The following is a 15349-nucleotide window of genomic DNA, read 5'->3' as shown; positions in this document are numbered from 1 at the left end:
TAAGTACCAGATAAAATAACCAGATTTAGGTTATTACGTCACATGCTGGAATCGTCTAATTAGGGCTCGGTCCATTTGACGCTACAAACGCTTCGAAGCGTTCTTCTTCTAGTGGTACGATTAAAATTCGAATATTCGTGATATCCGAATATTCGGATATTCGGATAACCACTTAAAATAAAAATTATTCGAATAGCTGAATATTTGGATAATAACTATTCGGTTATTCGGATAACTGGTTATTCGTATTATCCGAATAACACGCTATCCGTATTATTCGAATATTTTGAATATACATACGTATTATCCGAATATTTCTGATATTAAAATAATGCGCACGCAGATATGCATACTTTGAGTTGGTGGAAAGCGGGAAGAAAACTTTATGCTTTGCGGAGACAAATGTGGTCTGTTTAGGTACATTTCTCTACAAGTAGAAAACTGAAAACCTTAATTCTACTATATGCGGCTATCATGCTAAACTTCAAATTTTATTATGTCAACATAACACTTCTCGACTTACGTATTCATTTGTGCTACGTATTTGTTGATTTCACCTCGGTCGAGCGTTTAATGTCTAATATAGCAGTGTCGTATAGGCAGCATAGGCGCACGACCATTAGCAAGCACTTGGTGTAGGGAGACCAGTAACAGCCATACAAAGGTTTGAAATCTAGTTAATACTATTTCAATCGGTATTCTGGATAGAAACTGAGTACGCAGCAAAAGCTAGAACATCTGAATCTTTCAGCGATGGGGAAAAGTAAAGTGTGGGAGCATTTCATGCAATCAGCCGACAATAGCGAGGCGGTATGCAGGTACTGTGAGTCAAAACTGTCTCATAAAGGTTCCACGACATGTCTGTGGAACCATTATAATACGAAACACAAAGTAGTGCTCGGAGCTTCATCGTCACGTATTCACAGGTAAGTTTTTTATTTTTAACGCTGCCGTATTTTCGATACCATTCAACGTTTTCTTATGTTTTCCTTTTCAATGTTAAAACAGTATATTCCTTAAGAATGTTCTGGAAAGTTTGTCAAAATGCTATGAAGTTGATAAAATTTAATATCTGTACACAGAGAGAATTTTTTGTTATATTTTACTCTTAAATTCACTACAAACTTGGGACAACTTGGCAACCAAGAAATTTTTAAAATATACAAAAGACATTTTACAAACAACGTGATAAAAATTACCAAGCAGATTGGTAAATTTTGAAAAATTATTGAAATTTCCTAGATATATTTTAGTAAAATTAATCAAACATAATTTATCTTTTAATGTAATAGATATTTATATTTTTATTATGGTAGATATTAATCAGAATAGCTCGCATAAAATTCTTGGTGGTACATGTTGTCCCACAACTACCATGATTTCAGGGTAAATTTTAAGAGAAAATTCTCTCCGTGTATATATCTAATATTTTGTATTCTCTTTTAAAGTTCGGGACCAAATTTCAGATCAATTCACAATTTAGATAAAAAGTTATTACTATGAATTTAGAATATAAAAATTTCAAAACTTTACTGGTTTCCAGGCAAACCATGAGCGATTCTGACTCGAGTTCTAATGGCCTAGACCAAGAATGTGAGCAGTCAGAACCTAACAGCAAGAAAAAGCGCTTCACTACATCTCAAAATATTATTTTAACGAAAAAACTTGTGAATTCTAGACGTGCAGCGGATATCACCATGGCTATTTGCAAAATGATTGCGATCGACATGCTCCCAACATCGATTGTAGAGAATGAAGGTTTTATTCAGTTCATGGCTATCAGTGTTTCAGGTTACAAAGTACCTTCAAGAAGGACGATTGACAACCGAATGCGCACTTTGTACAACGAGGCAGCGGAACAGGTGCGCACCACATTAGATAAAGTCGACGCTGTAGCCATTACAACAGATGCGTGGACGTCTAAGGCAAATGACAGTTATATAACATTATCAGCACACTACCTTGATGACAACTGGATCCCACACACCGTCAATTTGATGACGAGAGAAATGACTGAGAGCCACACTGCTGAACATTTACAGAAAACAATTCGCGAGGTTGTGCAAGAATGGAATTTAACTAACAAAGTTACTGGACTTGTACATGACAATGCTAGTAATATTGTTAAGGCAGCTAAAGAATTAGGCGATACGGACGGTATGCTCAGTGTACGATGTGCAGCACACACCATACAATTGTCTGTCAATACAGCCTTAGAAGCACCAGAATGTGTGTCTGTGATAAAGAAAGGGGCAGAAATTGTTAGTGCATTCCGGCATTCTTATAGCAGAACAACCGCTTTAGAGGATAAGTTGAAAAGTCTCGGATTGCCAACATTGCGACTAATGCAGAGATGTCCGACACGTTGGGATTCCACATTCTTTATGTTAGATAGACTTCAAACTTTGCGATCCGGCATTATGGCAGCTTTAAGTGACCGGTCCGTATTCAAATCGGCGATTGCTGCTAAGTTAGAACTATGCGAAGCAGAGTGGGTAAAAGTTATGCAGCTTACAGTATTGCTAAAACCATTCCAACAAGCAACCACAATCTTATGCGCCGAAAAGTCCATCACATTGAGTATAGTGCGTCCCATTATCTACAATTTAATCAATCGCCATTTACTGGTAAAAGACGATGACAGTTCTTTACAAAGAACTTTTAAAGTTCGAGCGGCCTTAGACCTCACTGATCGATTCAAGATGGAAAATATTAACGTTAACAATGAAGTGACAGCGATGCAAATGGCCACTTTACTCGATCCTCGACATAAGAAGTTGATAGCGGAACCATCTGAAAGTGTACGCTCATTTATACACACAGAAGTGCAAAGGCGCACTAATTTAAACCATAGACATTTAGCCACACCTAATGGCAACGAGCAGCGTCAAGGCTCGACGGTCATGGATTTCCTTCTCGGAATGGACGAAAATCATGAGGGTGATGATTTTGCCAAATACGTCGCGGAAACTCAGATTGACCATAATCTTAATCTGTGCGCTTGATGGAAGGCACATGAAGTATGCTTCCCAGCAGTGGCTAAAATAGCCCGCCAGCTTTTGTGCATTCCTGCCTCATCTGCTACAGCGGAAAGGGTGTTTTCCACTGCAGGAAACATTGTCTCGGCGAAACGAAGTTGTTTGTTACCAGAGAATGTATCTCATTTAATATTTCTGCACCAAAATAGGTCTCTTATTTGACCTAAGTAATCCTAAATAGTCCAGTTTTTCATCATTTAATTTATAATGTCTGGTTGAGTTACACTAATATATTTTTCAATAATTTTTTCTAATTAACTCTAATTAATTAATTATTTTTGTTGTCGGAAAGAGTGACCGCAAAAATCGCCTCTTTTTTTACCCTTGAATTTAAACTTCTACTTGGTACTAAATGATAGTCTATAATGAGTCATGAATCCTCAGAAAGTTTCACATTAAGCCGGTTTTTTATTTTCAAGATATGGAGGGTCAAAGTTGGTTGCGTATTCGCTGTTAAAACGTTTAAAACGTTGAAATAAAAACTTACATAATAATAGGTTCAAAAAACGTATTCGTTCGCTGTTATGTGATTATTTACAGGTATACGCGAATATATGTTAGTATAAATGTGATTAAAGTGAGTCCCCTCTCACTTTTGGGCTGCTTGATTAGAGTGAGTTCCCTCGCCTTTTTTTTCAAACCCGGCTCAATCTGAAACTTTCTGAGGATTCATGACTCATTATAGACTATCATTTAGTACTAACTAAGTAGAAGTTTAAATTCAAGGGTGAAAAAAGACAAGGGTGAAAACAGGCGATTTTTTGCCTGTTTTTGCGGTCACTCTTTTTTTGCTTTTTTATGTTAGAATAGCAATCTCTTTGTTTTTCAGCTAAATAACTTTAGAATCTGGGAAACCTACTAAAATAGAGAGAATTGTCTAAAAGAGTAAATAAATAAAAGAGATTTTTGTTTTCCTTTTTTATATATATGATAGTCCTTTGTTTGTCTAAAAGAGTAAATAAATGAAAGAGATTTTTATTTTCCTTTTTTATATATATGATAGTCTTTGTTTTTCTTACAGTGAACCTTGTTCTTTTCTGTGCATTATCTAATACTTGCTGTGACTTGAAAAGGCATGTATAGTCGACTAAATAAATAAATAATATTGTCGTTATTTTGATAACATCTGACTTTCTGTTCTGCTTGGGTCAGCGCATTGCGTGTATGAAACGCGTACTTGGCGCGAGACACTACCGTGTCTCTTGATATGCAAAACAGTGTGTGAAATATGTGATCAATTGTCATTTTCGCAAAACATTAAATGACTGTGAAACTATGATAAAACATAAACAAGATATGCGTCTTCATCTGTCCCCACGAGGCAAAGTTTTGTTAATTTCCAGGAGATTAAGGAATCATGGCCTTCTCATCATTACGTAGGTAAAACAAAAGTAGCTCCTTGGAGGTAGACATAATCCATGTAAAATCCTTGTAAGTAACCAATACATTAGGCTCCCGCAAAAAATTTGTGAAATACGCTTATTTTTCGACGCTTCGAATGTGAATACCCCTTTAAGAAGAATAAAATGCTCATCGGTCAGATTGCAAACAAATCTGACATTGTGCAATATCTACGTGTTCACGAAAGAACAGTGTTCATATATTATCCGAATATCCGCATATCTACGCTATTTTTGGATATCCGCATTATCCGGATATCTGTACTATCCGGATATCCGAAATATTCGAACATTTTGTTGCAGATTATTTAAATATTCAGATATCCGATGATCCGGATAACGAATATTCATTATATCTGTTATCTGAATATTCGAATAATTTTTATCCGGATAGCCGCAGCCCTATCTTCTTCTCCTTCTTTTTTCATTGGAAAAAAAAGAGAGAGAGAGAGAGAAGAAATGCTTCAAAGCATTTGTAGCGTCAAATGGACCGCGGCCTAGAACCTAGAATAAGTAGAGCTTGTGACGTCATAGTCATAACTCAACTCGAGTTGGCTTGAAACCCGACCCAGTCGAAAATGCTATAAAGCCACCGGTACACGGAGCATGTTTTCCGGCTGGATTGCTTGCACAAATATCTCGTATCTGAGGTAGAGCGCCGCACGCTTTGTTTACGATTGTCAGGCTAAAATCTAAAAAACTTTTAAAAACCCGAAGATAGGACATCGATAAATAATCTCTAGATATCGTGACAAAATCACCTGCAAAACTCTGTCTCAATTGGAAAGGCGGTTAATTCAGAAGTACAGCCCTTTGAACTAGTGTATAGCCCGTTCAACAATAGAAACCGGACCTCATGTGTGCAATGTTGCTTGTGCGCAATAGTGTCGTGTGTGCATTCGTCTTCTAATTTTTTATTTGTGCGCAGTAGAGCTTGTAGGCAATCGATCTGTGGGCAATAATATTATGTATGCAATGTTGCTTGTGTGCAATAGTATCTTGTGTGCAAACGTCCATTCTTCTCTTAATTTTTTAATTGTGCGCAATAGAGCTTGTAGGCAATCGATGTGTAGGCAATAATATTATGTGTGCAATGCGGCTTGTGTGCAATAGTATCTTGTGTGCAAACGTCCATTCTTCTCTTAATTTTTTAATTGTCCGCAAAAGTGCTTGTAGGCAATCGATCTGTAGGCAATAATATTATGTGTGCAATGCGGCTTGTGTGCAATAGTATCTTGTGTGCAAACGTCTATTCGTCTCTTAATTTTTTAATTGTGCGCAATAGTGCTTGTAGGCAATCGACTTGTAGGCAATAATTTTTGTGCGCAAACGAATTGTCGGCAAATGAGATGTTAGCAAACGACACTGTAGGCAATCGATTTGTAGGCAATTGGGACCCTCCCGACGGAAGAGACCACCACCTTCTCGCGGTTTCCGTTGAGCAACAATATGTACGGTACGTTATACATTTTATGGAAAATAAATTCAAAAACAGGAAAAAGAACAGTATAAACTATAATTTTTTTCAGTACTTAATAATATCATTGCGCTGAAATTAATTCTTTAAATAGAGATTGTTGAATAAACAGATTCTTTTTAAATAAAAAAACGTACATATTGGCCAAGAGTAGATTTTTATATTTTAATTCAATTTTTTATATTAAAAGGTAAAACAATGTATATAATAATTTTTTAGATTTATTAATAGAAAAATACATCGATAATTAGTGTCGCGCGCCGATATAATGTCACGTGTCGTCTAATCGCCTCGTCAACTCGGCATTCACGAGATCCGAAATCGCATAGCCAATAGCCGAAAGAGAAGAAGAAGACAGCAGATTTGTCCATCCTCTTCTACCGCTGACGCTCGAAGCTGGCCGAAGCCAGCCGAAACGCTCGGGCCGCTCGGCTGCGTTGCTGAAACGTAAAGTTGGCATCTCTGCCCATCCCCACCACTGGCTGGCTGTGGCTGGCAAAAACCGCGAGTCTGGCATTCTTGCTACCGGGGCCGCTGGAGAAGCGCCAGGAATGTCTCGCACAGCGTAACACGGCCCCGCCGCAGCATTAACACGGGTGCACCATCGCGACTGCAGCGCGGGTGGACGACCTGCACACTTCACTCGACGGCGTCCAGAGGGCCGAGCGGCGCCGCCACGGCTTGGCCAGCCGGGCGGGAGAACCGCGAGGGGGCCATGCACACGCAGCAGCCGAATCAAACAGGCCGCGGGAAAATGGCAGAAAATCGTCTGCAACGTCGCGAACAGGGCGACACACACGACCAATCGGCGGGGCGGAAGGACCGCGAGCTTGAGGGCGCGCGCCGCGGGGTCCCGGCGTAGTCCCGCCGGACCGACCACTCTTCACTGTCGATTGAGCCGCCAACGAGGAGCCACCCCTGGACGAGCGCCCCGACGCCGCCGAGCAGCAGCGAGCAGCCAGAATTGTAAGATCTCCACTCCGGTGCTACCAAGTAATTGAGGGCTCGATCTCGGTCGCGACCCGGCGCAAATGAACGCGTATATCGATTTGATTACCGAATAAATCGGCCGGATTACTTACTGCAATTAGATACCGGCTCCCGTCGTTGGGGACGCCGGGTAGTTTATCGCGGCTATTAGTCAAAACTGCGGGCGCGTGGCCGGCCGAGATCGTAGCCAGGAAAATAAGAAAGCCCTCCTCGAAGCTCGTGTGATTGACAGGCAAACCGCGATAATTGTTGCGTGTACTTTGTGAAATATTGTGAATCGTGGGCGGATACGTGCCGCGGGCGGTGCACTTCGGCGGGTATCGTGCTTAGCGTTGCGTATTCGGGTGTAATATTGTGCTTGAGAGTTGCGTCTTCAGGTATATTGTGGTATTTAGCGTTTCGTTTTCGGGTATATTGTTGCTCGCCGTGCGCGGGAGCACCTTGTGCGTGTCGGGAGGGACTTCGCCGAGCACATTGCGGTGCATTAAGAGTCTCGCGAATATTTTGCGCCGCGTGCGCGGGCAAATATCGTCGCGCTCATTCGACGGAGAATCTTGTAAGCGCGTTATTTAGCGTTACGCACTGGTGGACTTGCGTTTTCGGGTATATGCCGCGTGTGTGAATACGGTTGCGTGCCTGGAATCGGGGAGCGGAATTGTGTGCGAGTCAATGATATTGCGTGGCCGCGTTTATACGAGTCGTACTTGTTGAGCTCGCTGAGAGCGTCGCGGGCGTGAACATAACGCGCTTCCTGCGTGCGTTAATCGCCGTTACTGCGTTGTTACCGGCCACCCGAGCGATATTGGGTCTCGAATCCTCGCGTTATGATTCCCCTGTTTTTTTAAGCTATGAAATATATCTGATTATCATTATTTATTATCGAGCTTTATTCTGTGTGTCGGTTGTGTCACGCTTCTTCTCCACCTACACCCCTTTTTTACGCGGACTTACGCCCTGAGCTCGCGGCGAGGCTATTGAGGCTATTGTGAGCGTTGCCGAGACGTGGTGCGCGTCTATAATCGCACCTGGCGCCCAATCACAAGGTATTGCCCAAGACCTTAGATACGGGAATTACAGTAAAAAATCTGACCTCGTTACCCCCTTGGAGCTATCGTCTGGCAGTAAGTCAATACAATTGCAACCGCGCTCCTTCGGCTAGCGAGACCGAGGGAAATCGGGTTGCAAATTTTACAATTGGACCAATCCAATAATATTACAAGAAATAAACATGTCGGCAAAGATGAAAAATATCCGTTGATTATTCAAGCCAACAACAATACGATGAAGAGCGAGATCAAATGTGCTTATCGGATAAATTTTACCAAACCGAACAACATTGGATCGCTGCTGGGATTTTAAGCGAATCGCATGCTGGAGCTGCGACAATGGTACGAATCGGAAGTACCGATAAATATCATCATTGTAAACATTATTCGCATAGAGTGTAACGTGACCGCGGGCGCGTACAGCAACGACAAGTACGTGCACACGATACACGAGTTTTCGCCAAGTGTGCCACCGGGAGATAAGATATCGGAAACGCCGGCGCAGATCATTTACCTTCCGATCATCGTACGGAGCATTAATGATCTAACGATTCACGTCGTGTATCAGGACGGCTGATTGATTGATTTTTGCGGAGAAGAGATCACCGTTAGACTGCATGTGCAAAGACGACGACTGTGGTAAAACGTGAGATGCTCGTACTGAACGAAGTGGAGAAGGTGCGACAGACGAGTAACAAAATTAGAGAGACAATCCGTCTTGTACAATCCCTTCTTGCAGAGCACGACCAAGCATTCGTGGGCTGTCAAGACTGCGACTGAGCTAGAGAAGCCGCGATACGTTATTTTTGCGCTGTAAACCGGCCGCTAGAATATCATGTCTCAAAATGTTAGCATATTCGATGACTGTAATTTGACCAATGTCAAGCTTTAACTAAACTCCGAATTTTATCCGTACGATGACTTAAACCTAAATTTTACTAAAAATCAATACGGCCTTCTTTTTTATATGTACGCGCGTTTTCGTATAACTTATTACGGATACGATTCCAGTGATACGCTTTGCAGCGTGTATACATTCCTGATGGAAGGACCTTTTGCTGTCATCGATTGCTCGCGACAAAACGAGTCTGTCAAGAGCGCCACCGTGGATGTGCGAATAGAATTTGATTGTAAAGAAAATGTACCTGCAAACACTACCGCCTATTGTCTCATCTTGCACAATCGCGTAATTGAATACTGCCCGCTGTCTAATGTAGTGCACAAACTCATGTAAATCGCCATGTTGACAAATAATCCGATATAAGAGAAATTGGTGTAGCGCGATATTGTACAGTACAAATTGTTCCTTCGTTGCATCATGATTGTGCCGATCATGAAAACGTTTGTCGATCTGCAAGGATTCATCGTCGGGATAAAATTTGTTGTAAAGAAGGCAGCGATGCTGAGAAACGGGACCGTTCTAGAGCATTACATGTTTACATGCCCCATGCCGTGGAGTCTTCTTGCAAAATCCGACGTCATGTACTTCCTGGTTGATTGCAAATCACCATGGATTACCATGGGATGAGGAAAATGTGCCATACGGTATGGTAAAACGCCTAATTATGTCAGCCGTGCTTGGTACAGAAGAGGATGACGAGATACCGACTCTCGTGTACGTCAAGGGATGCCAGATACAAGAATGGCTGATGGATCTGCTTGAGAATTATGCTAAAGAAAATCTGATCATTGAGACTTTGGATGCGGATTACGAAGATATCAAATCTTTAAATAATCTAGGTGTTATTAACCTGTGCGCCGACTTAAATTTTGGTGGTGGCGGCGTCCGACCTCATTTTGACCCGGCGGCGGCGGCGCGGCGGCGTGACCCGGCGTGAGCGTGAAATTAAAACAATTTTTCGTGTATTTTCTGGAATATAAGAAACATAATTAACTACTTCGCTGACTTTGACGCATTTTTGCTGACTTTGGCGCAAAAATGCGTCAATGTCAGCAAACTTAGCAAAGTGGTTAATTATGTTTCTCATATTAAAGAACGTTTATTATGTAACAATGGCAGTACCAACACTATTTGCTTTAAAAAAGTAACTTTTAGTGTGGACTGGGTCCCTTAAATAGCAAATTACTAAATTACTATAAGTGTTAATGGACTAGTGGTTAACAAATTACAGTACTAGCTTAAAACTAAAAAAAATTTGAACTTTGTCATGAGCTAGAATAATCACAGTAGGTACTGTAGGGAACACGGAACGACTAGTCTGCACTCTGCACTCTGCAGTCTGCAGTTCAGCTAGAACTATTTACAATTTCTTTGCATACATTGTAATTGTTGTGCACAAAAATGATTTTATGGACCCGTAGAGGATGGAGGCAAGATCTTTTTGCGGTGACGACAAGCCCGGCTATAGAAAAAACCCTCTCTGATGGAATGCTGCTTGCAGGTATGCACAGAATACCCCTCGCTAAGGCAGATGGCCATGGAAACTGCCCCTGCATTTTTCCCCAATATTTCAGGATGTCTCCATCTGGAACATATGCCAAGTTTGCCGTCGTCAAAAAATATTCTACCTTTTCGTGAATTTTATTGGACGAGGAAATCTGTGCGGAATGTTTTTGAGCAAGTAGCGCGACAGGAGATGCAGGCTGGGCTGATCCTTTCGAGTTGGGTTCGGTCACGGAGTCACGGGCACGGCGATATCCTCTTTAATGACATCAGCTTCCCTCACATTTTCCTTCACTTGGGCAACCAGGAACTCAGCTTTCGTCATGAACCTATCTGAGAGATGGTTTTTCACCGACTTTAGGTTTTGACAACGAGAATCCAGAAGTGCTGCCGCGACGAGTAGATCCGTGACTGGAAACCTGTGGTCAAGCTTAGCACGCATGGAGTTCTTCATCTGTAGAATAAGCAGCGACTCGCTATCGCTATTCTCTAGACGCTCTTTTAGTTCTGCCCTCATGAGCAGAGCAACGTTCAGCGTTGTACTCTTCTCCGCCGACAGGACTTCCACAGCGGTGCGGAAGCTCTCCAGGAACTTGCCGAGGTCGTCCAGGAATTCCCACTCACTGGGAGTGAGCATCAGATTGGACTTCTCAATCGTTGCAAAGATTGTGTTGATGCTGTTTCTATAGGGACCCATATTTTTGCACAGACGCAGCAGAGCGTGCCATCGGGTGACGACATCGGTCTTGAGAGTAGGAGCCTTCTTGCAGGCTGTTGCTGCGTTACCTGCATGAGCAGGGACTTTCTCGTCGTCTCCCTCAAGTATAATGTCTTCCAGCAGTAAGAGGGTCTCCATCCTCCATGTCCAACACATCCGCCGAGTCCATTATGTCAGTGAGGAGTTGCCGCTGCTGCTTGTCAAATTCTGCTTCCAGTTCGGGCGCACGGTACCGCACTGTCTTCATTATTTTCTTTGCTTTTTTAACAAGCTCTTCCAGTCTTTCTGTGCGTTTGAGCCCATCTGCTGTAATCAGATTGTGGACACCATAGTCGAGGCACTTGTGATGTGTCATTTTCAATAGTTTGCAGGCGAGGACAACGTTTGAACCGGCATCGGTAACTTTAGTAATTTGTCTTTCTTGAAAACCGAAAGCTTGGAGAACGTCGTTTATCTCGTTGCTTATATTCTTGCCTGTTTTCTTGTCCTCCATGAGCCAAGTTCGTAACGTGAGTTGCTTGGCTTCAAAATTTTCTGCAAAAGAAAAATATTGTGCCTACTAGGATAAAATTTCTTTGCAGTATCGGTGGAAAATAAAGGCAAAACTCGCATCAATAATCAATAAACGGTGTTTTACCTGATATGTAGTGGTAAGTGAATGTAATGTATGCTCGCCGTCTGTAGCTATCTGTCCAGAGGTCAAAGGTGAGTGCGCCGTGCCGACCAGTCCTAGCAAGTAGCTTTTTAATCTCCTGAACCATGCTCTCGTAGACGTCGTCTAGGCCACCTCTGGACACAGTTGTCCCCAGTTGTTGGAAGAGATAGGCCAATCATGTGTCCTATTTAAAACTCTACCACCTAAAAGCCTAACCATTCCCAAGACGAGGTCATGTCATGGATCATGGATTCGCCACTGATTTGATTGATTTTAATACAGAGTAAAGACCCAGACAGCATATAATATTTACAAAATATTTTAGAAATATATCTAGATATTAAATATTTTATAAACATTATATATATTTATATATATATAATGTCTGCGATTTTCAGGTATGAAAAAGATTATGATAAATATGTAAAAATATTTTTTGAAAAATATTTATTAAAATCTTTCATAAATATTTTTAGATATTTATCATAATGTCATAATCCTTTTCATACCTGAAAATCGCGGACATTAGAATATTTATAAAATATTTACTATCTATATTTCTAAAATATTTTGTGAATATTATGTGCTGTCTAGGGAATTTAGAAGAATATCATTTACCTTACAGAAGTCCACCATTCACTTGCCACATACAAAATTAAACGGGAATAGGTCGCGGCAACACATCATCGCCAAATCCCGTGCAAGAAACCAGCGATCATCTCGCATTAAGGTGCCGGCATTCTTTCGTTGCAGCCTGAAGAAATTTGTAAGAGTTGCATTTTTGTGGATTTTCTTAACCTTATCTATTCCATGGTTACTTTTGAAGTGGCGAACGAGGTTGCCGGTGCTGACCGAGAGAGAATAACTCTTAACGGCGAAGGTGAAAAAAAACTCGTTAAATTTTTGGCAGTAATAACTGTGTTCAACAAGTGACGCTGCATGAATAAGCGTGATTGCGTGAAATGCGTGACGCACATTTTGGATAAATTTGAAACAAATAATGCCTTTGTGTGTCGCTACGATGCGTATCGTATTACGAATTATACGAATATGCTCCATCGCAGGAACAGCTGACAGCTGACAGAACAGTAGATCGACGATCCTGACCCACACACGAAACGAACGGTTATGAATGAGGGACCAAAAGCTCCCAAAACGCTATAAAGAACCGAATTACTCTAAACAATTATTGAAAAAAAATTATTCACAAAACTCTCTAAGATTTTATGTAAAATTACAACCTTGTTCGTACTTTGTTTTACCCTGCAGCGAGCAAGAGCGTCACTTCTGGAACTGGATAGAGTGAATAGATCAACGTGCGGGCAACTTTGTTATGCGACAAGGGTCTCGGGTTTTGGGTCTCGCTTTCCAAAATACGGTGAGGGCAAGTAGCAGCTATGCCGATATTATAAGCACTGGCCATTTTCACCGAGCCCAAATTAAACATGAGTAAAGTGGAACGCAACTTACCTGCCAAAAAGTTCATGTACAACTGGAAGAGGAAGAGAATCATTGACATCAACGTCTTCTTTTCGCAGCTGATTTGGTGCGGGTTTTGGAACTTTTGCAAACGAAGTTAACGTTTTAATTAGTGTTACGAAGTAAAAATAAATCGAGTCTCATCGTTCGAAGCGACAACTTCAAGAGTGAAAAAAGTATACCTCTTACTGAGAAATAAGAACTGCAGGTAAGCTAGGCCGATTCTAACTAGAGGATCTGAGGAGGGTGAGGGGTAGAGGGAAACTGTGGGCGGGGAGGGGGGTACCGCGGGGGAAGGAGGGGGAGGGGAGAACCGCGTTTTTCGTGCACCGCGGGAGAGGGGAAAGGGGGAACCGCGTTTTTCGGGCGCCGCCGGGGAAGGGGAGCGGGGAACCGCGTTTTTCGGGCGCCGCAGGGGAGGAAGAGGGGGGAACCGCGTTTTTCGGCGCCGCGAGGCGAGGGGGTCCGCGTTTTCCGGCACCGCGGGGCGACCGCGTTTTCGCCGCGCCGCGGGGCGAGGGGGTCCGCGTTTTCGCTGCACCGCGGAGCGTTCGCGTTTTCGGGTACCGCGGGGCAAGGGGACCCGCGTTCGCGTTTCGCCGCACCGCGGAGTCCGCGTGACGTCACATGGCACGCTACCGCTTGCGTTATCTCTCCCTCGTAGATGTTTCTCCTTCGTCCCCCGTTCGTCTTCTCGTTCACGCGCTGTCCCTCTCGCTCGAGACCCCCCCGTTCGCGCGGTCTCTCTTTCCCCCGTTCGCGCGCGTCTTTTTGTTTGCGCGGTCTCTCCGGTTTGCGCGTTCTCGCTCGCCCCCGGCCCCCGTTCGTCTTCTCGTTTGCGCGGTCTCTTTCCCTCGCGCGTTCTTGTTCAAAAATTATGCGAAAACTACAAATAGAAAAATTGCTTACCACCGCTTGATTTCAACCTAAAACCATTGGTTTTTGAGTCACCTTCCGCACTGTGTGTGTGACACAACATTGATTGTCTTTTTATTGTTACACTTTTTGTTACACTTATTGTTACACTTATTGTTACACTTATTATTAATTTCTTAGCAGTATAGGTCATAGGTTTCTTAATTTTAGATAATATACACTTAAAATATTTTTCCAGGCACTTTTATTTCTTTAGGCACATATATTTCCATCTTGATAAAAAGAGAACGTTTCTCTCTTGAGGATGAACCAATTTATTTGGAGATCGAGAAAATCTTGATGCGATCGGAGATCGGCGATTCCGATCTCGCGCGGTCTCTTTTCCTCGCGCGTTTTCGTTCAGAAAAATTATGCGAAAACTATTAAATAAAGACAGCTTAACAAAAAGGAATAGTAAATGAAAAGGAAAAACTTTTTTAACTACATTATATCCATTTATTTATCATGTAGCGCATTATACACAATAGTATCCAAAGCGTAGGCTAATAATTCACAACAAATAATCGAATTTTTATCGTAAAATTCACGCAAGATTGTAACTGCGTTACATTTATCGGTGATACAATTTTGACGTAAAATTGTTACAAACAATACAAACTGTTTGAATTTTTCACTTACGCCGTGAACATTTTGACATAGTTGAAAATACACATTCTTGACGCAATGTTCTAGTTCGAACAGGAAGAATACAGTTGACGGTTAATTCATGTACAAGCTGTTGCCGCACGACGTCAATTTTACAATATCTGCGTCACGTATTTTAACAAGCTTCAGATCTCGAAACGTTAGCGATGATAATGCCGATGACTGCACGAGTCGCTGTACATCTGCATGTTTTTCGATGAATGCCACCCACGTTGCATTAACAGAATTATCCGATTGCCTCGGTTATCGCCAATAAGTATATCCGCAGAAGACATAGGTCCTGCGCTGATTCCAAAATCCAAAAATTTATACGCTGTTGATGTCAAGGCAAATCTTCTTCCCAAAATACGCGACGTGTAGCGGGGTTTATCAAAACTGAAAAAATACAATTATATGTTTTTAAAAGTTTTTTTGCACAAGTATATATGAAAATTAGCGGTACTTACTCATTGTGCTGTTTCTCGCACGTTTCGTCCTAAATCGGAACGTAGTAGTTCGCACCATGAATGTTCATCGTATCTGGAGGTTGTTTGCGACGTACTCGAACCGTATCGAACTCTC

The 15349-nt window shown here is 42.0% G+C and overlaps 2 protein-coding genes across 2 annotated transcripts; one reads left to right on the top strand and one right to left on the bottom strand.

Annotated features, from left to right (window-relative positions):
* The first annotated feature begins 753 nt into the window (after nt 1-753).
* On the top strand, nt 754-3005 carry LOC143897654 (E3 SUMO-protein ligase ZBED1-like). The gene is made up of 2 exons (XM_077406459.1): nt 754-926; nt 1544-3005. Exons 1-2 carry the CDS (start codon nt 754-756, stop codon nt 3003-3005), a joined length of 1635 nt encoding a protein of 544 aa, XP_077262585.1.
* A 6822-nt stretch (nt 3006-9827) lies between these two features.
* On the bottom strand, nt 9828-12045 carry LOC143897796 (uncharacterized). The gene is made up of 2 exons (XM_077406707.1): nt 11711-12045; nt 9828-11607 (listed from the first exon to the last, which is right to left on the bottom strand). Exon 2 carries the CDS (start codon nt 11227-11229, stop codon nt 10585-10587), a length of 645 nt encoding a protein of 214 aa, XP_077262833.1. The 5' UTR covers nt 11230-11607; nt 11711-12045; the 3' UTR covers nt 9828-10584.
* Nucleotides 12046-15349: the final 3304 nt, after the last annotated feature.

Source organism: Temnothorax americanus, unplaced genomic scaffold (genome assembly GCF_048541705.1).
Source record: "Temnothorax americanus isolate GAGA-0224 unplaced genomic scaffold, ASM4854170v1 Scaffold21, whole genome shotgun sequence".
In the NCBI taxonomy this organism is placed as follows: domain Eukaryota; kingdom Metazoa; phylum Arthropoda; class Insecta; order Hymenoptera; family Formicidae; genus Temnothorax; species Temnothorax americanus.
This window is presented reverse-complemented; position numbering and strand designations above follow the sequence as displayed.